The sequence below is a fragment of the Mauremys mutica genome, chromosome 7, assembly GCF_020497125.1.
Source record: "Mauremys mutica isolate MM-2020 ecotype Southern chromosome 7, ASM2049712v1, whole genome shotgun sequence".
Lineage (NCBI taxonomy): Eukaryota > Metazoa > Chordata > Testudines > Geoemydidae > Mauremys > Mauremys mutica.
The window spans coordinates 117,288,938-117,316,671 of NC_059078.1; the positions used below are offsets into that span (position 1 = coordinate 117,288,938).

The following is a 27,734-nucleotide window of genomic DNA, read 5'->3' on the forward strand; positions in this document are numbered from 1 at the left end:
GAGAACTTATTTAGGACCATCTTTAGATCTGCCAAGTATAGGATAGTCAGTCGTTTTTAGGATCAGTGCAATCAGAAGAGGAAGGGTCTGTAGGATGACACTGAATGGCACTGGCTGCGTTTAGTTCCCCTGGAGGAGAGCGTTGCAGTGAACAGGTCAATAGCAAGCCATATAGAATCCCTTTGCTATAATTAATATAAAAGGCTGTTCTCTGTCTGTAAAACACTGCACTGACCACGTCGGTATCCCGTTAAGTATGATTAGTCCTTACCCATTCATTGATCCTGGGAATCTCCCCTGCTTATTTTGTCTGGTTGAGGTAAGCACATGCGTACGCCCATCTCTGTTCAAAACAGCATGTCTTTAAGTCTCATTGACTTCAGTGGGCCTTAAAATTAAGCACATGCTCGAGTGCTATCCTGTATTGGAAGCGTGTGATTTTTGCTGTGGGCCTTTTGTGTAGCTGTATGTTTTGCTACTGCCTGCCCTCACTGTTACACAGATTCAGAACGTTAGCTGTATCCTTGCGTAACTGATGGAGATGATACAAACAGTAGGTGGCACTTGTATGGCACTAATCGTACAGGGCTATAAACAGGAACAGTTTATTCCTCCCGCCATCCCAGTGATTCACCTCCTATATTACTGTCCCCATTGTACAGAAGGGGAAAAGCAAGGCAGGGAAGTAAGTGACTTGCAAAAGGCTAGGGAGTTGAGCTCAAACTATATAACACCAACCGTTTATAAATGAGATGCTTTTTTTTAAAATTTATTTTTCTGGATATAAATCTTCATTGTACAATAGTGGGTGAGGGTCTAATTGCCATGGTGCTGAAAACAGCACGGACAACTGGCTGGCTGTGTTGGTGTTCCCAGTGCTGCTTGCTTCAGTTCAGCATCACTAATATTATAGTAACCACTCTAGGGATTCTGTGAGTTGTTGTCTGAATCTAGAGCCTGGTTCACAACAGAGGTTTATTTTGTTTGTAACTAATACCAGCTAGGGGACTTGCACCATTAGCTCAAGCAGAAGCAGGTTCTGCACTTAGCTCTGCAGGTCCAGTGTTCAAATCTCTCTCCTGCTTCAAATAGGGTTCATTATATTACAAATAATGCCAATTTTTAAAAATGTTCCTAGTATAGATAAAGCGTTAGAGCTCTATTTATTTATTATTACTGAAGAACCACAAAACAAAAGTTGATATGACAGCACAGTTTGTGCATTAGAGAAGCAGAAGCTGGTGTATTTTCTCCCCCCCGCGGCGTGCCACGCTTTTGTACAAGGTCATTTCCAATGCTTTCTCCGCAGTCATCAGTATTTTCTTGGCATTTGTGTATTTAAAACACCTCACTAAAAATGAATGTGCTCTTGGGAGTTTGGTGATATTTATCGCAGAAATAATATTTTACTTTGCAAATGCGCAAAAGATCCGTGTTTCAGGAAGGGCTGTTCATATGGAAGGGGCTGTGGAGTAAGTGTATGTCCTCGTCAGTTTTGCACAGGAGATGGCTGTTAGGGGCAGTAGCCCCTTGGGGGCATATGTTGTTACATTACTCTGATGTCTTTAGTTATCATAGAATCATAGCAGGGTAGGACTGGAAGAGACTTCACTCGGTCATCTAGTCCAGTCTCTTGCACGCAAGACAGGACTATGTAATAACTAGACCATCCCTGACAGGTGTTTGTCTAACCTGTTCTTAAAAACCTCCAGTGCTGGAGATTCCCCCTCCTACCCTCCACCCGACAATTTATTCCAATGCTTAACTACTTTAATGTTCAACCTAAACCTCCCTTGCTGCAATTTAAACCCGTTGTTTCTTGTCCTATTCTCAGAGGTTAACCAGAAGAATTTTTCTCCTTCCTCCTTGTAACAATTTTCAAGTTCATAAAAGGTTATGCCCCCCTCAGTCTTCTTTTCTCCAGACTAAACAAACCCAATTTTTTCAATCTTTCTTCACAGGTTGTGTTTTCTAGACCTTTAATAAGTTTTTTGTTGCTCTTTTCTGGATTTTCTCCAGCTTGTCAACATCTTTCCTGAAATGTGGTGCCCAGAACTGGACACAATACTCCAGCTGAGGCTTTATCAGCATGGAGTAGAGTGGAAGAATTACTGCTTGTGTCTTGTAACACAGCTGGAAGGCCATTGGGCTAAGGAAATGTTCACCTCAGAAATTTCACTTCGATACTCACGTGCTTAAAGTTTTTTGTTTAATCCTTTTAAGTACCTTTTTATGTGCATTTCAATCTCTGAAATTCTTTCATAGCTATTTTGGAAACTTAAAAAAATTTAAATGATTAAACTGTAATTTAAATTTGCTGCCTTTGAAGACAAGAAACTAAATGCGAATACAGTTATTGCTGATGTGGCTAAGAAGCCATGGCTTGTTTCTCTGTTTTATTTTACATCTGAGTGCTCACATCTTTCATTGGAAGGTTAGAATTTTCATTCTTTTCAGGAAAAGCAATAGCATTTTCCGCTAACATCCGCACTTTCAACATTCTTGCTTTTGTGTATCCACTCAAGACTTCAAATGAACAATTTCTCCATCTGTCTTTTTATTCATCACTTTGGATAATATTTATGTATGGACATTAGATGTTTATGTGACTGTCAGTCAGGATGTTGGTTGGAGCTGTTTACTTTTTGATCACTTTGTCTTGTTTTTATTTAGATGAGTGGGTCTTTCTGGGTAGCAAACTTTTAAAGGATTTTTATCTAGTGATACTCAGAACCTATCTATATGACTGACATTTTTTGTTTGCTAGCTGCTATAACTGTTTGGGTGTTAGTTGTGAGGCATACATGTATCCTGGCTTTAACAAATAAAGTTCTTGAAGAATGAATCCTAGAATATCAGGGTTGGAAGGGACCTCAGGAGGTCATCTAGTCCAACCCCCTCCTCAAAGCAGGACCAATCCCCAGACAGATTTTTATCCCAGTTCCCTAAGTGGCCCCCTCAAGGATTAAACTCTCAACCCTGGGTTTAGTAGGCCAATACTCAAACCACTGAGCTATCCCTCCCACAATAGGATTGATGGTCTCTAAATACTGTCTTTTTATAAGTCAGTTGTAGGCAGAGAATTGTGTGTTTATTGAGAGGAAGACAAAGGAGAATATAAGGGTGCTAAGACAGGCTTTTATTGCATTAGTACTACACAGTCTGGATTCACATTCTAGCTTTTCACCCAGTTTGTGTCACGAAGAGTTCAGTGAAAACTACCATGTCCCACCATGTCATAATGTTGATGTAGCATCACACTGAATCCAGTTTATGCTCCTGCCCTATGGTTCAATAACTGTTTATCTTGTAACAAGTCTACTAGAAATTGTGTTGATTTTTTTTCATTCAAACATTGGCTCAGTTTAGTCAACATTTGAGTCGATATCATCTGTTTCGAAGCAAGCCTTGGCTTGCAACATTCTTTCAGTAAGATCAGTGCCTTTGTATTAGTGATAGTGGTTTTAAAAAAACAAACAAACTGCCTTTAGCTTTTCATTGATTCGTCTTCAGACACTACATGTGAACATAATGCATTAACTGTGTAGTTCATTAGTTTGCTAGCTGTTTTATGGAAAAGATTCTCATTTTTCTCCAGCACTGACTAACATGTGAAGTATAAACACTGTAATTGTCTGAAGTCTCTGTATTTACAAGACAAGCCACACTGCAGAATGCACAATTTGGTCACCAGGTTAGACGTTTTCTTAGGAGACACCTAAGGCATCTGTCGTACAACTAAGAATGTGTGGCCAACAACAGTGGAATTACATCATTAACAAAATGAAGCTCAGGGCTATCAGATCATTTCAAGGTACGTCTACATTGCATGTTCCTTTCAGCAGCGAATAGAGTACATACCCACATAGCCCCTCTGGCACGGGTGTAAACAGCAGCGTAGATGGTGAGGCATAATTTAGGCAAGAGGAGTTAATACACATGTACCAATGTAGTGTCCCACTGCTGGAGCCTTTCTCCTCTTTATAAAATATCCCAGTGGGGAAATGCTCTGGCAGTGGGCAGCTCCTCACTGTGGATCCCTTCCCTGTCTGAGGGAAAGGCTCCAGCATCAGGGAGGCAGCAGAAAAAGGCTGCCAACTCCCTGCTGCTGGAGCCCTTCCCCTCCGCAGAGAGAGACTCTGCCAGACGTCCTGCTGCTGGAGCATTTCCCCTCCATGGAAGAGGCTGCGGCAGTGAGGGAGGAAGCAGGCTGAGCCTTTCTCCACTGCCGCACCCTGCCAGAGCCTTTCACAGACACTGTAGCTACACACCGCAGTGTGCTTTTTTCACTGTGTGGTGTGTAGCTACATGTACGCTATATGCAGCCACGGGTGGTGTGTAGTGTAGATACAGCCTCCGTGAACTAGAAAGTTTTCAATAGGGAGCCACATCCTCAGCTGGTGTAAATCTGAATTTATACAAGCACAGGATCTGGACCATAGTCTTCATAAGCTGTACGTTATGATAGATTGCATAAGTATATTACACTGCAGATCTAAAACTGAGCAGTGTATTTGCATCTTTAAGCATGGGGAACTACCTGTATTAATGTCAATAAGACTTAGAGGTAGAATTATCATAAATGCCAAATGCCTTGTCCCACTGAAAGTCAATAGAACTTGTATTTCTAGGTCACTACTCAGATAGTTTTGACAATCCCCCACTAACGGCTAGGATGTTCAATAGAGCTAGTTCAGATTTACACCAGTATAAGTGAGATCAGAATCTGGCTTGTAACCCCTGTGTGGCCTGATGGAAAAAACACCCCTATACTGAATATACCTAATTTTCTTAATCTTAAGCAAATCATTTTTCAAAAACACCATTGAATTGAATTTGTCAAACAAATTACGCCAGTCACTGCAGGCACATATGACCCATTTTCATATACATTATATAATGGGGTTTAAACTGGGATCAAATGAGTGCTGGTATCAAGTAACTGACTTCACTGGAAGGACTCTCATGCTTAAAATTTAGCATGTGCAAAAGTCTCTTCAGGCGGAGGCCTAAGACCCTCATTCCACAAGCTGTTGCATGTGGTGGTGTTTGCAGCATAAAGGCCTTACAAGACAAAAGAGGGAAGAAAGGAGGGTGGGGGATGGGTGTTGGCATACAAAGTGGAATTTAACACATCTTTTCCCATATTTTAAGATTCAAGCAGTATTTAATTTTTGGCTAATATATTTTGGTAAAATTATTTATCCCCCTTGACTTTTTACTATTACTGGTGTATTTGATGTAAGCCTTTTTTTACTTTTGATAGTAATGAATACCAGAGTCTTTTTTCAGTTTATTCTACGTTTGCTTTACTCTATATTTAAAATTACGGCAAACCCCAGTTTTATCCTTGTGATGTGCATACACGCACGCACACACGCATGCGCACACACAATTATTGACTTTTTTTAAAGTGTATTTAATCCTAGACTTTTCAAAATAACTGAGAAGCATGCAGAAGTCTTTTCATCCAACTTTTTCATATAAATTAACAATTAGGTAGACAGGTAGATGTGGATAGCTTTTATCAATGTTCTTTTCTTTTTCTTTATTTCCTTTATAAAATATCCCAACCTACCATTCTAGCAATCTACTCCTCCTTCTCATTATTATCTTCAAGGCCTTGTTTTTCCTTTAGAAAGAGTGTTTCTTTGGAGTACAGTACAGATGAGATAATTAAGAACAAATCCATCTCTGGGGTGGAGGAGATGTGCTGACGTGCAATGTACTGTCTACTCTTTAGGTAATGGGCAGAAGTATCTCAGTTGTATGGTCTCTGCAGTGGTGGGGAGAGAGAGAGAGAGAGTCAAAACAGATCAATTAGTGTGTATGCTGTGATCATGCCCACGATTCACCTCTGTAGCTGTTGATAGAAGCCTTGAGACTAGATAACTTAGGTGCACTTCATTAATTGTAGCAGGAAAACTGAGACTGACAGAACGTGTGTTATGGCATTAATGAGAAAAAGTGCAAGTTATTCTCAAGTCCCGTTTGCTAAACAGTTGACCAATTATTCCCAACCCTGTTTTGCTAAGGAATTGACAAGTTTAAAGTTTCCTTTTACAGGACTAGGATAGAATAGACATGACTTGTGCCTTCCATATCTAGATGGGTAACTCAAATGACTCATCTTATTCTCTAGCTTGGCATATGCTACATGATTGCCAGAAACTGGGAGTGGGCACAGGTGATGAATTTCTCGATGTTGAGTTAAAGGCTTTTTTTCTATATAAAGAAAGATGTCTTTCCTCTGATTCTAACTTTTGAAGTCAAGTTTTATAAATGTGGCACAATAGGTCATGTACTGTATTAAGGGCTTGTTTTGTTTAATAAAAATACATTTATCTGCTATCTTGTGTTTAAATTCTAGTTACCACCCTAATGCAGCTTGACACAAATCATGAACAAAATTTATATTTAGCAAATAAGCCATATATCAGTCACCATTTTCTAATCTACTAAAAATGTCCAGTTGATAAAATTATATATTAAGCTATATAATTGCTTAAATAAAATGTATGTAGTTATAGTATAGTTGTACCTCCTATGTAGCACATGGTCCAGATCTAGTGTGAAGGTGCTATTTAGTTGCAAATCAACGTGTTTTAGCATTGGTTATATCAACCAATGAGAATATACCTTTTTTTAGGAAAATAATTGAACTACAAATACAAATGTTGATTAAAATCGAGGCTTTCCTTTAGGTGACTTAAATCATTATTTAAATCAATCCACCCTGTCTTGCAGACTGGAAAAATTTCCTGTTTCCTGCCTGCCAGGCTGAGTCTGCCAATGTGCAAATATGTCTGAATCTGGAAAATGACCAAGTGGTATTGACTTTTGTCTGAGCCTCATTAGCATCTAAAGCACAGCGGTCCAGATCCTGCTCCCATTCAATGGGAGGTTTGCCATTGACTTCAGTGGGAAGCAGGATTGGGCCCCGTGTGTTTGCTGTGACCTCACCTTTAGAGAATCTTCCTAGTGAGACATTTCCCAGACGCTTCTCTCCGATTTGTGGTAAAGAAGCAAGCTCTTCTGTGGTTTGCAGCAGAGGTATGGAGCTCTGCCAGCAGAACCTGCAGTTGAGTCAGCATTTATCAGCGTGGTTCTTTGGTTTCCAAAACAGTTTTGCATTAGGAGCAAGGTTCAGGCGCAGAAATATCATCATCATCAAGAGTAGCTGCCGTTTTTGTTTTTTCCTTTTTTAAGGAGTTGTGGGGTTTGTTTGTTTGTTATCCTAAAAAATGTTACTTTTCAGGTAATGGCTGTGATTTCCAGTTGGGGGAAGAGTGGGCTAAGCAGTGGCTCTGTCCTTGGCTAAGACAGTGATACACATAATGGTCATTACCCATTTTGTCCCAGGAGCTGCTTTTCAGAAGGCAGCAGTGACATTACAGATTAAAAACTCCTGCAGCAAATATCCCTTTATTTTAGGAACGTTAGGGGGTCCATATTTCCCAAAGGAAAAATGGGACACCCCGCGGGGCTGGCCCGGCCACTTGCCCGAGCCCCCCCTATCCCTGCTCGAGGCTGTTGCTGGTCACTCGAACCTTGCCTGCCCGCCACATGCTGGAATCCTTTCTCTTCCCCTCCCCATCAGTTGGCAAGAGCGAACAGGACAAATGCCCACTTTTGCCAAAAAAGTTGAGATGGCCATGACAGGGCTTAAAAAAGGGACTGTCCTGGCCAAAACATATGGTCATCCTAAGGAACGTGCTTTAGCCAAGTGGAAGTTATCGGTCTCGGTCTTTGGAACAGTGTGGTGGGAGATGGGCATTGCTGCTGCTTTTAAATTGGGTCTCTCTCATAGAGCAGACTTTAATACTACTTCCAAAGGGCAGGATTCTGAACTGAGTTACTCTGTTGCAAATCTAGACCAGTGGAATTACTCCTGATTTATGCCAGTGTAGCACAGATACAAAATGCAATAAAATTTTCATTACCAGATCATGATGAAGATGAAGTTTCCTTAAAGAATAGCAGCAGCTGGCTGGAAAATGCACCCAGCGATCGAGGTGACAGCAAGACTCCAAACACCAAGTGGTTGCAGCACTGGAAGATTCTTATCTCCTCAGATAACTGTGGGACCTGATGTGTTTCCACTTAATGGTGTAACTGATTTTCTTAGTAGGGGGGAAAAAAGAGTCCAGGTAAAGGGGGTACCAGGACGGTTGTGTGTCGTGTTCATCGCATGGACACTCAAAGAGCTAAGTGAGCTGTTTGACAGACAATGTACCTATCTGACTCGTTGACTTAGTGGAATCTTGTACTAAACTAAGGGACAATGTTTTGGTTAACCTGGTTTGTTAAAAAGCCCAGGAACTTAAATTAACTTTGTCTTGGGCAGTTCTTCTGCACATAATTTTGGCTTCAAATTTGGTTCTTTATCAAGGAAATGGCCCTGTTGCTGTTTCCAGCACACAATTTAAATTCCAAAGTTGTATCTGCCCTACAAAATAACAAGAAACCTCACTGAAAATTTGTTTTGGTGATTTCTTGTTTGCATGGATTGACTTGAGAGCAAAGCTGGAAGCACTGTAACAGCTAAGGCTTCAATACGTACGGCTTCACAGTGAAGCTTAAAAAAGATACATTTATTCTACATATTCAAAGAAACATTCATTTTTGATCACTGTATTACTAGCATTTCTTTTAGGGCTTCTCTACACACAAGTTGCACTTGTTCAACTAAATTTAGTTTTTAAAAGTCCGTTTAGTTAAAATGGTGCAAACTCCTGTGTGGAATCTTATATTGATTTAAAAGTGGGTGTATCAATTTTGCCTGCTCCTGTACATTTACTGATATGAGCTAACTGGGTATATCAGGTTTCAACTGAGACAAGTGTCAGCACACAGACTTGCTCTGGCTTAGCTACCTCACTATGGTAAAAAATGTTTTAGAGAAGTTTATTTGAGATGGTTACAGATTTTTTTATAAGATTTTGCATATTATTCTAAAGCAGGTGATGTTAGGGTGACCAGATGTCCCGATTTTTGGAGCTTTTTCTTAGACACCTATTATCCCCCACCCCGTCCCGATTTTTCACACTTGCTGTCTGGTCACCCTAGGTGATGTGGATTTGCTCCTAGATACTGGGAAATGGCCAACTTGTAATTGCCTTCATGATAATATGGCTTTCTTTAACCTCTCCAGAGGTTTGCAAAGGTCTTCTAAACAAGGAACTGGATTCAGGCCTAGGTAGTTCTGGCATTTACTAGCAGAGCCCAGACAACCTGCTGTTGAAAATTCTGTCCTGAGCTGGCCAGCACCATGCCTAGGGCTTGTCTGACTAGAAAATAAAGTAGTGTTCAAACATAGCCTTGAGGAGCCTGTCTGGGCTGATGCTTTAAGGTTATGTGAATTAACATGACTTCTCAAGGTTGAGGTCTAACACAACATTATTTTCTAGTGAAGAGCAGCTCCAAAAAATGGATGGGGAAGGGGTACGACCATGTTTACTATCTTAGTTACCTAAATGGCCCCCATCACCCTAGTGTCTGAGTGTCTCACAATTTTTAATGCATTTTGCCTCACAATACCCCTGTGAGAGGCAGTGCTATTCTCCCCATTTTACAGCAGGAGGACTGAGGCACAGAAAGGCTAAGTGACTTTCCCAAGGTCATGCATGAAATTGAACTCTGATCTCAAGTCTTAAGCTGGTGTCCTAACCACTGAGTCATCCTTCCTCTCTTGGTGACTAGATTAGCAGAGCCTTGACCATGCTTTTAGAGCAACTCTCTGGCCCCATCCCTGGCAGGGCAAAAATCCAGAGGGTAAATCCTTTTTGGAGTAGAGGTGTCCTTGCTGATGCAGGTGGGGCTTCCAGTGCCAGGCTGAGATCTCTACTAATCCCTGCTCAGGGGCCTCGCCACCAAATCAGCTTCCAGCTTACAAGTGTCCAATAAACTTGTACATAATCATTTTTCTGACTGTAGCTGAACTTTAGTCATAAACCTGTTTTTAAGGGGTCTGCAGTCAGGGGTGATTTCATGACCATTCTCCTGCATGGCGCGCCACTCTTTCCCCACCCCCTTTTAATTCCCTGTTGCATGCTCGCTGGTGAGTGTGAAAAGAGTCATCTCTGGCACTGAAACCTTTGCTGTGTAATGTTGAAATCCAAAAGGAAAAGCTTGCAAGTGACTCCTTGAGAAGGAGCAGCAGTTGGTTGCTGAACCTCGATGCCAAAGCCAAAGCTGATGCCAGTATGATGGGCACTGTAATTAGCTCCATCAGAGAGCTCGGATTGGATGTGGCAGCTGAGAGCATTGTGTTAGCTTAAATGGCCCTGAAAGGCAAAACATAATGAGAAAGTTAACTTGTTACTGGCAATACAATACTGATTCCCAGTTTTGGCCCGATTTACCTTTTATTTCATTCCAAATATGGGTCAACTCTTCTCAGTTGCACATTAGATCAGGACTCTGGTATGCACAGAATTTATTAAGGAGCTCTGTGTTCACAAAGTAGATAGAGCAGGATATTGTGGGGTGGAGGGTTACTAATGAGAGCTTTGCTATTATCTTCAATGGGCCCAGGGTCTGGCCCATTCCCCCCCATACAAAGCAGAGAGGCAAGTTTTGCTCATTGTATTTTAAAATAAATCCAAACCTGTTAGAAACTCCTGCCTTGTATTTTCTTCTTCTTTTGTACTACTTTAACTTGTAACTAAGTTAATAGACTATTTAATAGTCTTGCTTGGAAGAATAACCACCTCTGCTCTTCCACTCCAAAAATAGTATTGCATTACAGATTAGGAGAGGTTCACTCAAGGCAATGTACTTTATGGGTTCTTATTTAGAAGTAACTGCTAATTAAAATATTAGTTGGCATTCCCCTCTGTGTTCTGCTTACTCATGTGAATTGAATCACAGTTCTAGGGATATAGATGAGATGATACGTACCACAGAGGAAGAGGTAAAGCTTCATATTGCAGTCAAGGAATTCAGGCAGCTAAGCTTTCTCTAAATGTTTTAAATAGGAGAAACTTCGCTAACCAAATGACAGCTGCTGAGTTATAAGTTTAGCTGAATTTGAAGATATAAATTGTTGCCTGAAATACGTGATTTCCTTTAGGTTTAGTACTGTTTTTCTTTCTGTTACTATGTATTGCCCACCTAATGTGCATAATAGATAAACTGTACAAAATAGCAAAATTTCATCCCCAACAAATTTATGCTCTAAAGATATGAGCATGTACAAAAAAGAATAAAAGAGAGTGGCTTTATAGCAAAAGTACTTGATGACGTGGTAGATAAATTTCCAGAAGTTTATTGAAGGAAGAGAGGGAACTTGCATGGCAAATACTAGATGGGAGGTTGTGGTGACTGTAAACAGTGGTGTGAAGGAAGGAGTGAGAGAGAGTGTCAGAGCATGAGCAGGAAGGATGTCCGGCCAGCTGGGGCGAGGGAGTAGGAGGAGTTGAGAGCAGTGGGAAAGGGTCTGAGAGCAAGGGGTGGGGGTGGGGAAATAGTACTTGGAAGTCTATGGTGCTGAATATGCCATGAATACATACCCAGATAGAACTTCATCCAAATGGCAGCAGAAGGCAATACGGAGATTCAAGGAAGGTAGAAACACAGAGCATGTATGTCAGGTTTCAGAGTAGCAAAGAATCCTGTGGCACCTTATAGACTAACAGACGTTTTGCAGCATGAGCTTTCGTGGGTGAAACCGAAGAAGTGGGTATTCACCCACGAAAGCTCATGCTGCAAAACGTCTGTTAGTCTATAAGGTGCCACAGGATTCTTTGCTGCTTTTACAGAACCAGACTAACACGGCTACCCCTCTGATACTAGGTTTCAGAGTAGCAGCCGTGTTAGTCTGTATCAGCAAAAACAACGAGGAGTCCTTGTGGCACCTTAGAGACTAACACATTTATTTGAGCATAAGCTTTCGTGGGCTAAAACCCACTTCATCGGATGCATGCATGTGTTATCCTAAAAATACATTGGTGAGCAATGTCACTATATTGAGAATAGTATAATAAGCACAAATTTCTACTAGTAAAAAGAAAAATCACAGGGGAATTGTTTGGGGCACCCTAACTACCTCAGATAACACAAACTGAGCCAAATTCTGTATTGATTTACCCCATGCTTTTCCATTACAGTCCTTGCGGGCTTATTGGGTCCTTAGTCTGATTCCAGACAGCTCTTAAGTGAAAGTTAAACATTGCTGGTCAGAAGTAAAACATGGAGCAGTCATGGTTTTATTAGCACAGTAAAGTGTGGTTGTAACACTGACGAGATCTTTCCTTCTGCTCCTGTTTTAGAAGCTACTCATTGTGGTAGTTACTGGAGTTAATTTAGGGCCAACTGGAATGTCTGTGTGATCAATACACAGAATGTTCTTCCCCTTATCACTGTTCTTCCCCGCCATTCTGTGAGCCTGCTTGGAAATTGTGCTGCAAGGTGTAGGTATTGCTTGTTGGTGCTCCAAGTTCTCTTCTGGCTACTTTGCAAGCTTAAATTGAGGAAGACTTTGCCCACTTCTACCCTCTATAGCCTTTCCTATGTTTGGCTTGTTCCTCTAAACACAAGAGTTACGTTCTGTTGAAGTCAGCGGGGGTAAGAACAAGCCAGATGGCTTCCTTTTATTCTTCTAACTTCAGAGACGTTTCGGTGCTTGCACTCTTGTGTACAGTAGCAGGCAGACTCCAATTTTTCTCTGCATCACATCCCTCCCTAGGACTCCAACTCTTATCAGATGGGATTCTAATGCAGTAAGTTGTACATAAACCCATGTAGCTGTGTTGATTTGACGTCTCAAATTTGCTTTCTGTTTCTGTTCATTATGCTTGGGTTGGGCTTCCTGCTCAGGTTCTCTTTGCCCAGTTTTTTTTTGTTTTCTGCCCTGCTTGCTTGCAGTATGTCTTCATGCACACTTGGTATGCGCTCTGGAACTGAGGCAGTACTTGTGGAAGGGAGAGTGACCGAAATCACTAAGGAATTTTTTTCTCTTTCTATTTCCCTGCCTGTCTCAGTGTGATAAGGCAGATATTGTGCATGACTTAAAACACCATTTTATGGAAAGGGTACAGGTGTACAGAATCTCTGTTAACATGTTAATTTGTTGGGCGTACAATGTAATCTAGAGATTATATACCACTCACTGGTTGCTGAGAGCATAGATCTAGGAAGGGAGGAAAATCCTGTATTCCTTTTCTTACAGTGATGTTTTTTTTTTTACAGTGGCCCATTCCCAAGAACCTCACCACTCCACTGAGAAGCCTGTCATCCACTGCCATAAATGTGAGGAGCCCTGTAAAGGCGAAGTGCTCCGTGTCCAGTCCAAACACTTTCACATCAAATGCTTCACCTGCAAAGGTAGTGAATTCACATTCATTTGGTGTAAATGTATTAATACATGTGAATGGTTCAAACCAGTTTGTCTTGAGTTGATTGTGAGGGTTAACTTTGGATATTGTCATTGGCAACAGCTGTGGGCAGAGTGGATTCAATCAGAAGACATCTGTATTTCTCAAAATACACAGTCCCAGAACTTGTGGGTGGGGAAGGTGAAGGATGAATGGAGAGCTGGCTGAGTCATAAGTGTAAGAGCATCCGGCTGAATGGCACCAAAAAGACCAAATTCTCTAAGCAAACATTTACGTATTCAGGCCTTTTTAAGAAACCGATGACATTAATAACCAGTTACTCTGTTCTTATTACTACTGGATCCAGTAATTGCCATTATAGGAGTGATGTCAACTCAGAAGAACATGTCACTCTGCATATTTATATTTATCATAAGTAATAAGATGACTACCTAAGAAAGTTTCAGCTTTCAGTTATAATAGTTTCTCCTGTATGGTCAGTTAGGATCATGATCAGAATCTGCCTAGATTGGGATCTTAGTCAATTTCCCTTGTTTATGTGGCGAACAGGAGAACATTAACAGCTGTTAGAAGTGGTTGCAGGGGCCCCTAAATTATTTTAAATGAGTGACTGGATTTTAGGATGATCAGGTGGGATTGGGCATGTTTATAATGTTCCACACAATGGAAGGGGAAACTGTCAGGAAACAGAAGTGGCCACCTTCTAAGCGCTCATTATTATAAACAGCAAGGGGGAAAATAAACATGATTTTGAAAAAAAATTGCGGGGGGGTGGGGATTATATTGCCTCCTTTGACATGGGTTTTATGCAAGACTTTTGTGTGCATGTGATAGTGTTGTAAATCATGATGGTTCTTCAAGTGATGGTCCCTGTGTGTATTCCACACATGGATACATATGTGCATCATACACCTGAATTGGGAAACTTTTAGTAAGCTATGTCTGTTGGTCTGACATGCACAGTTCATCTTCTTGTGCTCTGGACCAAGGGTATAAAGGGCAGTGTGGACTGATACCTCTCCAGTTCCTTCTTACTGTCACATGATCTGAGTTGGAATCCTGTGTCGCTTCAATCTTCCTCTACTTGAATACCTGTAAATATAATGTGTAGGGCTGTCAAGCAATTAATTTTTTTAATTGTGATTAATCACACAATTGCACTGTTAAAGAATAATAGAATACAATTTATTTAAATATTTTGGATGTTTTCTACATTTTTAAATATATTGATTTAAATTACCACACAGAATACAAAGTGTACAATACTCACTTTATATTTTTATTACAAATATTTGCACAGTAAAAAACAAAAGATAGTATATTTCAATTAACCTAATGCAAATGTTGTGCAATCTCTTTATCATGAAAGTTGAACTTACAAATGTAGAATTATGTAAAGGGGAAAAAAACTGCACTAAAAACCAAAACAATGTAAAACTTTATAGCCTGCGAGTCCACTCAGTCCTACTTCTTGTTCAGCCAATCACTCAGACAAACAAATTTGTTTACATTTGCAGGAGATAATGCTGCCTGCTTCTTGTTTACAATGTCACCTAAAAGTGAGAATAGGTGTTTGCATGGCACCGTTGTAGCCAGCATCACAAGATATTTACATGCCAGATGCACTAAAGATTCATATGTCCCTTCGTGCTTCAACCACCATTCCAGAGGACACGTGTCCATGCCGATGACGGGTTCTGCTTGATAATGATCCAAAGCAGTTTGGACCAATGCATGTTCATTTTCATCATCTGAGTCGGATGCCACTAGCAGAAGGTTGATTTTATGTTTTGGTGGTTCAGTTCTGTAGTTTCCGCATTGGATTGTTGCTCTCTTAAGGCTTCTGAAAGTATGCTCCACACCCTGTACCTCTCAGATTTTTGAAAGTACTTCAGATTCTTAAACCTTGGGTTGAGTGCTGTAGCTATCTTTAGAAATCTCACTTTTGCGTTTTGTCAAATCTGCAGTGAAAGTGTTCTTAAAACGAAAAAACATGAGCTGGTTCATCATCTGAGACTGCTATAACATTAACTATATGGCAGAATGCAGGTAAAACACAGAGCAGGGGACATATAATTCTCCCCCAAGGAGTTCAGTCACAAATTTAACGCATTTTTTTTAATGAGCGTCATCAGCATAGAAGCATGTCCTCTGAAATAGTGGCTGAAACAGGAAGGGACATACAAATGTTTAGCATATTTGGCATGTAAATACCTTGCAACACCACTACCAAAAGTGCCATGGAAATGCCTGTTCTCGCTTTCAGGTGACATTGTAAATAAGAAGCGAACAGCATTATGTCCTGTAAATGTAAACAAACGTTTGTCTTTGCGATTAACTGAACAAGAAGTAGGACTGAGTGGACTTGTAGGCTCTAAAGTTTTACATTGTTTTGGTTTTTTTGAGTGTAGTTATGTAACAAAAAAAATCTACATTTGTACGTTATACTTTCATGATTAAAAGATTGCTCTACAGTATTGTATTTTTCAATTCACCTCATACCATTTCTTTTGTTTATCATTTTTACAGTGCAAATATTTGTAGTAAATATATAAAGTGAGCTCTGTACACTTTGTATTCTGTGTTGTAAACGGTCAGCTGTTCTTTTTTGTTGTCCCCCATAATCAGTTGAGTTCCTGGGCTCAGTGGATCCTCCCCAAAGGCTGGGGGAGGGTCCTTTAGCCGGGCTTATGCCCGCCCACTTCCCCTGGAATTTTCGATAGGACCACTCTCCCACTGCTCCCTGGCCCTGCTGTATCACACTACACCTCTGCCCCGATATAACGCTGTCCTTGGGAGCCAAAAAATCTTACCGTGTTATAGGTGAAACCGTGTTATATCAAACTTGCTTTGATCCGCCGGAGTGCACAGCCCTGCTTCTCCCCCCCTGCCCCCGGAGCGCTGCCTTACCACGTTATATCCAAATTCATGTTATATTGGGCCACGTTGTATCTGGGTAGAGGTGTGTATAGCCTCCTTTTGAAAACCTCCAATGAAGGAGATTCCATGCCCTAGGCAGTTTGTCCATTGTCCTACTTTTCTTACAGTCAGGAAGTTTTTGCTGAGATCCAATCAATCTGTATTTTTAACCCATTGCCTCTTATCCTGTCCAATTTCGTAAGAGAACAATTTTCTCTTTTTTTTTTTTTTATGGCAGCTTTTCAAGTATTTGAACACTGCTATCATGTCCCCTCCTTAATCTGCTCTTGTCCAAACAAAACATCACTCTCCTATAGCCATCTGGCCTGACCCCGTCACATTATATATACATGTATAAGCTTATTCATAACTAATTTTATTTTAAACTGTCACTTTGGGTCTAAAGCCATCCAATGTTTTTTATACAATCAATTAATATAGGGAAAACACTGGAATTCCAACTTCCCTTCTGGCATCCAAAACCTCATATAGATCTGTGTCTGACTGAGAGTGGATAGTGCTGCTTTCCAAGCATTTGGTCATGCCCTGCAGATGTTGGATTTGACCCTCTTTGGTTTGTGTGTCTTGCTGAACCTTTTTGGTATTGTTTGCGTGATACATACAAGGAAGACTGTTCTAAGCTGGCAATAAAGACAGCAGCCTGACATTTATCCCCGTACCACATTCTAAGCTCACAGGAGACATAAGGGGCCTATTCTTCACTGTGTCACGCTAGTTTTACACAGGTGTAACTCTGATTGGGCCGGAGTAACGTAGGGGTGAATCATGCCCAAAGACTTCAGAGAATTTTGTCAGGAAAGTATCTTAAGCATCCTAAAATACTTGCAGGTCTTCTCAGTCATTTACATCCTACATGATTTTCCCCAGGGAGACACTTTTTTTTTGCTTTGACTGCGTACTGTCTTAGTATTTTAAGAGCTACAAGCTCAGTGGTTGATTTTTGTTTAGCATGTTGCTAATTCAGCTTGTAGTTAAGGGTGTAGTTGAAATCCTTGCTATTCACAAGTTGCAGATTCCTGCTTAGTGACCAACAAACCATAGTACATCAAGGAAAAATCCAGACAGGCTGACACGTATAATGCACTGCTGCAACCCTACATTGAGGGACTGGAGCATCTCTGAATTCACAAGTGTGCTGTGTGGTGACACTCAAGTGGCTATAAATCACCCTAAACCAAAGCCTACTGAAATCAGTGGAAAGGCTCCCTTAGTTTTCTGGGCTTAATGTTTCTGCAATGAACTGAGTGCATATGTACAGGCACTCCAGTCATCTGTGGAGATAAAGTCTGTGACACTTAACACACCAATACCCCAACTCTACCCCACCTCCCAAAAGAGAATTCTGTTAGCCATGAGCAAGTAGCAGACTATTATAGCTACTAGAGCCAACCATGGGGGTTGATATAATTATTAAGCCAGTGTATATTCTTCTAGGGAGTATGCAGATAATCTCTTCAGTATAGACTTTCAGTTTTTACTTTAAGAAGCTAAGCTATGTATTCAGATATTCTGGACATACCCAGTATGTGCTGTAGTGGCTTTTCAGAAGTGCTTCAGGCTCTGTTTTTAAGTCTGCATTTTTGCACTTGCAGATATTTGTAGGGGCCATTTTGAGGATGCAGATTAATTGCAGGTGTATTTTATAATGTAATAGCACATTGCAAGGAGCAATCAGATACTTAAATACAGGTGCATCTTTCAGAATTGAGACATCTGTTGTGTGCGCACACAAAGCAACTGAATTTTTTTGGATCTTGATAAAACTGTGTTAAGACTGAAGCCAGCTCTGAAAATCAGGCCCCAGATAATCTGTATCCATAGATATCCATGCTCTTTCCCTCTCCCTCTCTCTTACATATAGGAATAAATTAGCGCCTCTGGGGCTTGTTTGGGAACACCATAGCCAAACAGAGTTTTCAGAAGGAGAATGCAAAGAGAACATTAATTCTTCTTCTTCTCCGCCTCTTGCATATACATTATTAGGATGAAAGGTGACTCTTTTTGTCACCACATCATTAGATGTCTTCCTTGCAGTTAGATGTTGCCTTCTAAATTGTCCTTCAGCAAGGGGATGGGATGGCTGGGGGATATTTGTGGAGAGTTGGGAGTAAGTCTTTGCACCAGAAGTTTAACTAAAACTATCTGTGTATTAGCTGTTGATGGATGAAAATGATTTCTTGCAGTTAACAACTTGGCCTGAATTACAGCCTTCTGCTGCTCTTTTTAAAAAAAAAAACCAAAAAAACCCCCCATAGATTACCTCATGAACTTTCCCTTCCATCCCATAGTTTGTGTGGGAATACATAGGACAGAGTTGAGTCATGCTCTCAGTGGCCACCATGGCTATCAACGGGTCTGGTAGGGTAACATACATATATTGTGTATTACAGTTACTGGGTTTTTAATAACAATACTTAGCTCTTTATATAGTGCAGGCATCCCCAATGTGGTGCCTGCGGGTGCCATGGCGCTCACTGAGGCGTTTAAGTGTGCCTGCATACTGGCCAGCAGATGAGCATCCGCCGAAATGCCACCGACAAGCTGCATCATCCAGCGGTGTCGCTGCCAAAATGCTGCTGATTTTCGGCGGTATTTCGGCAGCAACGCCTCCGGATGATGCAACTTCTCAGCGGCATTTCGGCGGCAACACCTATTGACGTTGCCGCTTGACAGCGGAATTTCAGTGGCTGCTCGTCTGCCGCCACAGTCCTCCGTGGCTCGTCATCTGGCACCCACCAGACGAAAAAGGTTGGGGACCACTGATATAGTGCTTTATATTTTCAAAGCACTGTGCAACAGTAGCTGATTGGTCCTCAAATGTTCTTCCATGTAGGCAAGTAGTATCCTGACTTTACAAATGGGGAAACTGGAGCAGAAGGTGTTTCAGGGACAGGTTGTGAATCCTATACTCTGTGAGTAGCTCCTCACAGGACTAGTCAGTCGGGTATTTGTGTGAGCAGCAGCTCATCGGCGGGAGTCAGGCCTTCACATTCTGGTTCAAACTGACTTGCCAAAGATCCTATATCGAGTCAGAGCCAGGACTAGAACTCAGGAATTGCTTCCTATGCTTAATGCATTGAACTATACTGGCACCTTCGTTGGATCTGGTTTTTTTAGTTCTTTACACACGTCTAGTATACGCTGGCTACACTCTTTGGCTTGTACGGTTAATCACATACAGATTTTTGTAACTTGAATGATAACTGGCCTGACTGTAGCTGTTGTTTATGAAGATATTCCTGAGCTGCTGACAGTTTAATCTTCTGTAATATAATCTGCACTGCTTTAACCAATGTCACCCGGCAAAGAGCAAGGCTGAAGAAACTTGTTTTGTCTTTCAATGTGAAGCTGTGCTTTTATCATTCTTATGTTCAGTGAATTTCAGGCTTGTGAAAGGTGATAGAGAGCCCTTAAGACAAAGCCCTTTGTTTACCCACAGGACAAGATGGCAGTATACAGCATCATCATGCTGCACTGCTAACAGGCCACAGCTGACCTGGAGGTCACTGCTAAGTGTGAGGAAGGACTTCACTCTTCATTGTCCATTCAATCCTTTGTCTCCTGGTTTAGACTGTGAACAAGACTGTGTGTTTGTTTGGGGTTTCTAGTCCTCCAAGTACTAGGCTGAAACCACTGGTTCCCTTCCTGTAGAGATGCAGATCTGGTTCATTGCCAACCCTTCATATTTTAACTGAGGCCACCTTTTTCTGATAACTAACGACGCATACCGTATGTTTATGACCATATGGTCCATACAAATGGGATGCATCTGTTCAAGGAAGTTTCAGGCTTATTTTCCTCTTAATTTAGTTCGGTTTTTAATTTGGCATGAATTCTTCTTTCCAGAGGCTTGAATTTGACACCCTTAATCCGTAGAGTACACAGTTAGCTAACATAAGCGACTCCTTGTGATGGGGGGCAGGACTCCTCAGCTACAGGCATCTTAGTTGTCTTATTCCACTCAACATACTGGCTTAGACTTCAGGCCTTACTGTTGTGAGAGACCCATACTAATGTGTAGACTGTTCTCCTGCCCATCAGAAACGTTTGAACTTTTATGTGCTAGCATAGTAGGGATACAGAAGGATTCCACTTCCCTCCATAGAACAATCCCACTAGTGGTGTTAGAGTTAAAACAGTGGCTGAGGAACAAGGCATCTGTGGGACTAAGTCATCACATGTGATTTTGCTGTATGCTAGGTTTCCATTCCGGGCCTTAGCCATTTGTCTTCTGCTAACTATATGTGCTATGCCAATGTTCCCCAAACTTGGGATGCTGCTTGTGTAGGGAAAGCCCCTGGTGGGCCAGGCTGGTTTGTTTACCTGCCCCGTCTGCAGGTCCGGCCGATCGCAGCTCCCACTGGCTGCGGTTCGCTGCTCCAGGCCAATGGGAGCTGCTGGAAGTGGCGTGGGCTGAGGGATGTACTGGCCGCCACTTCCAGCAGCTCCCATTGGTCTGGAGCGGCGAACCGTGGCCAGTGGGAGCCGCGATCGGCTGGACCTGCGAATGCGGCAGGTAAACAAACTGGCCTGGCCCGCCAGGGGCTTTCCCTACACAAGCGACATCCCAAGTTTGGGAAACAGTGCTATACCATAGTGTTCAGTGTATTACAGGCGATGGTATTGTTCTGGGCCATTGAAAATGGGGATGTTGGGTGTAAGCTTCATTTAAGATGGATGTGAGATGCCACTAAACTCCCTTATGAAACTAGGTAACTGAAACTATCCGGGGGGGGGGGCGGGGCTGCCAACAAAATCATAGGCACGTGTCACTGTTCAAAACACATGTGAAGCCACACAGGAACTTGAAATACATGAATGGAGAGGCTTCTGTGCGTATTATTTGAGTGTGGGGAGAGGGGGAATGAGAGTGAGAAGGAGAAGAAACGACCAGCACACAAGGCAGAAGGAAGCGTGAGACACAGTCCAAACATTGGGAATGTGGCCCTGAGGAAAGCTGAGAGCTTTCAGGGTAGTGCTGATTGAAAAGGTGCTTGGCATGGGCAGCAGATATAATAGGCCAGGGGAAACTAAGCCTCCCCTGGTGCAGCTGCTATCAACCCGCTGCCAGACGCCTGGGCCGTGGAGGCCCCACCTGTGATTCGTCTCTTCCCCGAGGCACCCGCTGCTGCCTGGTGAGTTCCTCCTCTCCTCCATCCCATTCTCCGGAGGTCCCTGCTATGTCCCTCCTCTCCTCCGCCTCCTCCCCTGGGAGGGTCCCATTGCCTGCCGCATCCCTCCTTCCTGCACACCCTCTCCCACAAGGCCACTTACTGTGTCCCTCCTCACCTCCTTCTACCTAGAAGCCAGCGGGGGCTCAGCTCCAGCCGGCAGCCCAGGGCTTGGGCTGGCAAGGGGGGTGGAAGGAGTGGGATGGGGCAGAACCTTGGGCATTAAGGCCGGGGGGCTAGCCTCCTCGAAGGGGCTTCACCTGCCACCTGTGGCGCTTGGAACTGAGAACATAGATGCTCTCTTGGTCAATTCGCCTTTGTTCAAGAAAATAGGACATTGTACATTGATGCAACCCTGTTTATTTACAAAGAAACACTTGACTCCATCACCAGTTTCTCTTCCTAACAGAAACAACCTTCCACACTCTGAATTTGACTGAGCACTCCTATAGGAAGGGGTAACAGTATTACTGTATCATCTGGCAGCTTGCCATACATAAGGGTAATATTAGTTATGCTGTAGGGACAAGAATAAAAAGTAAGAATCCCATTAGACTTTGAATGTGCTACCTTATGGGGACTACTGTTTTCATTGTGAATTTATCAAGGGAGAATCGCAAATTTCTGTTTCAGTGCAGTCTCTCATGGGGGAAAAAAAACACATTCTCCACCATGAGTATCCTCAAATCAATATAGTCCCTACCGATACGCCTTAACTGGCCCATGCCCTCTTTGCTCCCCACTCGGGTAGATGTATATTTCCAGAATGCTAGTTTTCGAGGTGGTGGTGTGAGCTTTATATAAAGAAAGACTATCATTAAAACTTTGACAGCAGTGATAAGCACCTCTGCTGAATGCTGTGCTCCTTTAGCCCAGAGAGGCAGCCAGCTGCTATTTCATACTGGTTTAGAACCATAAGTGTACATCTCTCTTCTCCCATCACTGCCTAGTTCGGATGGCTAGTTCTATTTATGACTCAAGTTCAGAGCTGATAAAGAAGTGGAGAGCTAGAAATGGTGTCATTTATTCCCAAGGAGGTGAGCTTTGCCTGCAGGATGACATGCACGGAATCTTAGTCACTCAGCAGCTGACTCAAACCCAGAGTTAAGACGAGAATGACAGACAGACATTGAGAGGGACGAAAGGTCTTTAGCAGTACCACTCCAATATTGCTATTTTAAAGCAGCATTCTTTGACTGTTGTGTAATAAAAAGCCATTAGCCCTGGTAGGGAATAACATAGTCCTGTGTTCCAGATGCAGAGTTAATTAAATACCGTTTTGTCTGAATATTCATTAAATTGCATTTAAGATCAATATGTTATGGCATATTTATCCTGACCTTTCTTTTCGTGTGTGTGTGTGTACACGCATGCGTGAGGGAAGTTTTGTGAGGAAGGAAAGGAGATTGAGCTGGAGACCTTCTTTGGCGTGCTTTTTAATCTTTAACACCAAAAATCAATAACAGGAAAATAGTTTATATAGCAATAGATTAAAGGCCTGAGCCTGCAAATTTTTGTTTACACGCGTGAGTAACATCTACTCATGAGGAGTCCCATTCACTTCAATGGGACTGTTAACTCGAGTATAGTTACGTGCGTAACGATGCGCAGGATTGGGCTCTAAATTATTATGTATAGAAGCTGAGGCTTTTTGCATTTCAGCCTGAGTATGGATCTGACGTAAACAGGACCTGATTTTTGTATCATTGTCTGGTGATTATTGTTCTTTTCATCCCATTATAAGTGGTAAGAGAAGAACCTGTGAAGGTGGATTAATTGCCATGAAAAGCCTTGATATTAAAGCAACTGAAAATGTGATTTATCTGTGGGTCAGTGGGAAACGTGGGTTTTGGATGAGTGGCTTTTGAGCTTTCTGGTTTGCTAGTAACTCTGCAAGTGTTTATGAAGCTCCCAATCAATTTGCATACCAACAGGTTGCATTACTTCCACAGGCAAGTAGTAACTGCAATAAGAAATGTGTAAATAGTGGATTCCTTACTGTCTATCACTGATACCTAATAGAAATGAATATAAATGATCAGTTTCCAGCTGATTTCTCAGGAGATTCTTATCCATCCCAGCTTGTTAATGAAGGTGAAGTGACGCCCTAGAGCAGTGGTTTTCAAACTGCAGGTCGCTATCCAGTACTGGGTCGCGGAATGTAGGGCACTGGGTTGCAGCGGCTCTGGTCAGCACCGCCAAACGGGCCATTAAAAGTCCCGTCGGCACTGCTGCCCGGCTAAGGCAGGCTAATTCCTACCTGTTCTGACACCGCGCTGCACCAGCAGCACATCCGGATCCTAGGCAGGAGGGGCGCCACGGGGCTCCGCGCACTGCCCCTACCCCGAGCACTGGCTCCGCACTCCCACTGGCCAGTTCCCGGCCAATGGAAGCTGGAGGGGAGGGTGGTGCCTGCAGGTGAGAGCTGCGCGGAACTGCTTGCGTGCCTCTGCCTAGGAGCTGGACCTGCTGTTGGCTGCTTCTGGGGCGCAGCGCAGTCCAGTGTCAAGACAGGCAGGAATCCTGCCTTAGCACCCCCATTGCACCTCTGACCGGGAGCCACCTGAGGTAAGCCTGTGCCCCAATCCCCTGCCCCAGACCTGGAGCCCCTTCCTGCACCCCAAACTCCTCATCCCTGGCCCCACCCCAGAGCCTGCACCCCCCAGCCCAGAGCCCTGACCCCCTCCCGCACCCCAACCCCCTCCCTCAGCCCTGAGTCCCTCCCACACCCAAAGCTCCTCCTCTCCAGCTCCGTTGGGTGGTGGGCATCAACAATTTTCTTCAACTGGGTTGCCAGGAATAAGTTTGAAAACCACTGCCCTGGAGCTTCCCAGTGTCAAGCACGTGGCGTAGGTGCATGTAATTGTTTGTCGCTGTGTAACCGGCAGCATGATAATGAGTGGAAGTGAAGGCACTCCCTCTTTAAACAAGTGCTTCAGTCTGAATGCAGCAGTGAAATTATCACAGATGTGCTAAAAACATCACATGTTGCTCAGTGGCAATTTCTGACTAATGCCTCTTTTGAATTACAAGACCAAGCTGAGGTTTGGCATACTGGAAGCATTCCTAAACCCCAAACATTTTGTGAGGGAAGAGTAATTATTAGCTTTCATTTGTAAAGGAAAAAAATTATGAATAAGCACAAAGTAGCATTCATAATTGTGAATACTAACATGCTAACTACCCTTCATGGATTAGATGTTTCTCATGAGTAGTCAAAAGGAGCTATAACAATATTGTACTTACAGACCCCTCTATGGGATGTTTAGATCACAAGCAGATACTTCCATTTCAATTATGTGATCATTTTTGGAAACCTACATCTGTGATCCAAAGAGCTTGTTGTGGTTTATCTTTTTTAAACTCTCTTTAGGTCTTGGGCTGCTCCATAATCTGATTTTGAACTGGATCTTCCGCCCTTAAAGGGATGGGGGAAAAAACTACGGTCATGTAAGCGGACACTGTGGCAACCGTATGGAATGTGTCTTAAACTCTTAGTTCTTTGACCTTTGATCTGTTACCAGATGATACAAGTGGGGGAAGATAATACTGCATACTGAGTTCTGCAGAGGTTGTGCTATTTATAGTTCAAAGATGTCAGAGGAGAGATTTGGAATATTGTGGAAATTCGTGGATTAGGCCCCACAATGTATCTATTTAGTAACCTTCCATAATTGTACAAATAATTCTGAACCCCCTTCAAAGATCCCATGAAGTCTTACAAAGTGTTTTGAGGGGTAAAATAACATGACTTAGCTAATAAAATCGTAATATAATGAACAAAATTTGCCTGTTTTAGGCCTTGTCTACACTACACAGTTAGATCAACATAGGCTGCCTTGCGTTGACCTAGCTGGGGAAGTGTCTTCACTTAAATTTGGATCCCACTGATGCAACAGCCTCTCTATGCCCATTTAGTAACACCACCTCCCCGAGCAGCATAGAGTCACAGTTGATGTAATTAGGTTGATTCAGTGGCAGTGTAAACACTGCGTTGCTAACATCGACTGTTACTGGCTTGAGGAGCCTTTGCACGATGCCCCACACTGACAATACAAGTCCTCCTGGTGAGGACGTGCCCTGCCGTTACAAGGAGCCAAGTGTGTGCGCACACAAGCAATTTAATAACCGTGTTGGCTGTATGCTGATGTAAGTTAGGTCAACATAATTTTGTAGTGGAGATGTGGTCTCAGAGGGTATCAGTAACTCACATGGCATCCTCATGCTCTGGAAGGCTGATAAGACTCTTCCTCATGACATCCTTCAGTTTGTTCATTCAGCTTATATTTAAGATGTTCATCTGCAGCAACATTTATTGTCCATCTTATCCTTATATAAACATCATTCAGTGTTGCCAGCTCTTGTGATTTTAGTCAAGAGTTTCATGATATTTGGTGTTTTTCTTAGAGCCTCAGCTCCTGGAGTCAGGTTATTACCTGAGAATCTCATAATTCTTTAAAAAAAATTTTTTTTGTCCCTTGTGTCTTAAAAAAAAAAAAAAAGTAGAAGACATGAATCCTAGATGTTTCAGCACCAGAAGGCAAATAAAAAGCATCCTAAATTCATTGTCTTTAAAAATCTCATTTATTTTTAAATAAATCTCCTAATTTTGGGGACCTGACTCATGAGTTTTGAATGCTTGGGTTGGCACTTCTGCATCCTTCATACATAGTGTATAGTGCCCAAAAATAGGGCGGGGCGGGGGGAGGAGTTAAGATTTTAGTGTGAGGTTTGAAGTGAAGAAGGGGAAGAGTTGATGGATGGATGCTAGATGTGGGAGATCAACACAAGTGAAAGAGGGATACTCTCTCTCCCACCTACCCCTGGAGAGTTCTATGGGGAAAAGTCAGGATGAAATCAGACAGATTAGATTTGTGCAGAGTTCAGAAAACCCAGGAGAGGAATTGAATCCTGAGATTGGTAGGAAGCTAGCAGAAGCTTGGGGCTTCCCCCGCTCCCCCCAAAAAAACTTTGTGCAGTGTTGGAGTGGGGAGGGGAATGCTGGTTGGGAGTGTCAGCAACTTTCTTACTGGAAGGGGGTTGAACCCTGTAGATGTACTGATTTAGCAAATCTAAGTAGCATCCAATGGTGGGGCTCACCTGGAGCTGCCAGTGGAAATGAAAGCCGTTATCTTTCATCAAAGCCGCCTTCAGAGTATAACATTAGAAATGCCACCTGCTCTCTCCAGCGGCACTCCCTCCCTACCCAGTTGGCTCAGCAGGCCAGGGAGGTGTAGTTTGTGTCAGCAAGTGTGAATCTAGCCGCCTTTCTTCAAACACATGCTCATTTAGGATCCTGAGCTGGCATTAAATATTACCATGGGATGCTCGATCTGCTGTAAGCAGCAGAAATGTTTGTCTCCTGTGACAGGTTTCCCTTTCACTGCTTGTTTTAAACAATAGTTTCCTATTTTACTTATTTTTTGCAGGTGATTGTATCAATTGGATATTGAAGAAAACACCTAATTGTTAATTTAATCCTCCCATTCGATGCTGACAGGAACAAAATAATGGGTTTCATCATCCCACTAACAAGGGGATTCTTGTATTGCACTTTGGCATTAACAGCCTTAAATCCCCATCTGTTAATGCTGAGCTTAGTTTCGGTAGGCCTAGGGTTTCTATCGTCAACTGAACTTTTGACAGGAAATGGAATTAATTGCACTAGTTGGATGATGATGATAAATGTTGACAGATGCCATGTTAGGTTTTAATAAGTTACTGGATCCCTTTGAAAACTGAAGGCCAGGAGGACGCTTTATAGGTGCTTGGGCCCATCATTTTGGGGATGCGGGGAGCCATAGGGACTGGTGTCTCGCTCAATCAAATTTGAGGAGCTCCTGACTAAAGATATCTACAAAAATAATCACGTGGTATCCCATTTGGATGGAATTTTTTGAGCAGACAGAATTCTGTATCCAGGTGTGTCTGAAATCCTGGCTGTGGGAGAACTCTTCTCAGGTTGTGATTTATGATGCGTAGGCTGGAAGTCGCTTGTGGTACATAGTGAAAGGCTGAAAGAATTGTCCTCAGACTCACATATCATTGTACTCGTTTTTGTTCTTTTATAAGAGATTTTTGAGCCCATTTGTTTTAAAAAGGATATTCTAAGATAATTGAGCTCAAGAAATAACTTAAGAAACGGTATACTTATGACTCAGTTAAAGAACATGGTGCATATGTGTTAACATGCTGATGAATGACAATATGCCTGAGAGAGAGAGTTTGAGTTGACTTGTAGATGGTAAGATGTTGTTGATTTACAGACCTTTCCAAAGACCAGGAA

The 27,734-nt window shown here is 42.4% G+C and overlaps 1 protein-coding gene across 15 annotated transcripts in view; it reads left to right on the forward strand.

The window, feature by feature from the left end:
• Nucleotides 1–27,734, forward strand: part of ABLIM1 (actin binding LIM protein 1) — a 206,504-nt gene that overhangs the window by 22,213 nt on the left and 156,557 nt on the right. For 14 of the 15 annotated variants that reach the window (XM_045022891.1, XM_045022892.1, XM_045022899.1 and 11 more), the window contains exon 2: nucleotides 13,192–13,326. In XM_045022891.1, coding sequence (XP_044878826.1) covers nucleotides 13,192–13,326 — 135 coding nt within the window. Of the gene's footprint in view, nucleotides 1–7,995; nucleotides 8,016–13,191; nucleotides 13,327–27,734 lie in introns of those variants that run through there. The other variant, XM_045022907.1, reaches the window with a different exon arrangement.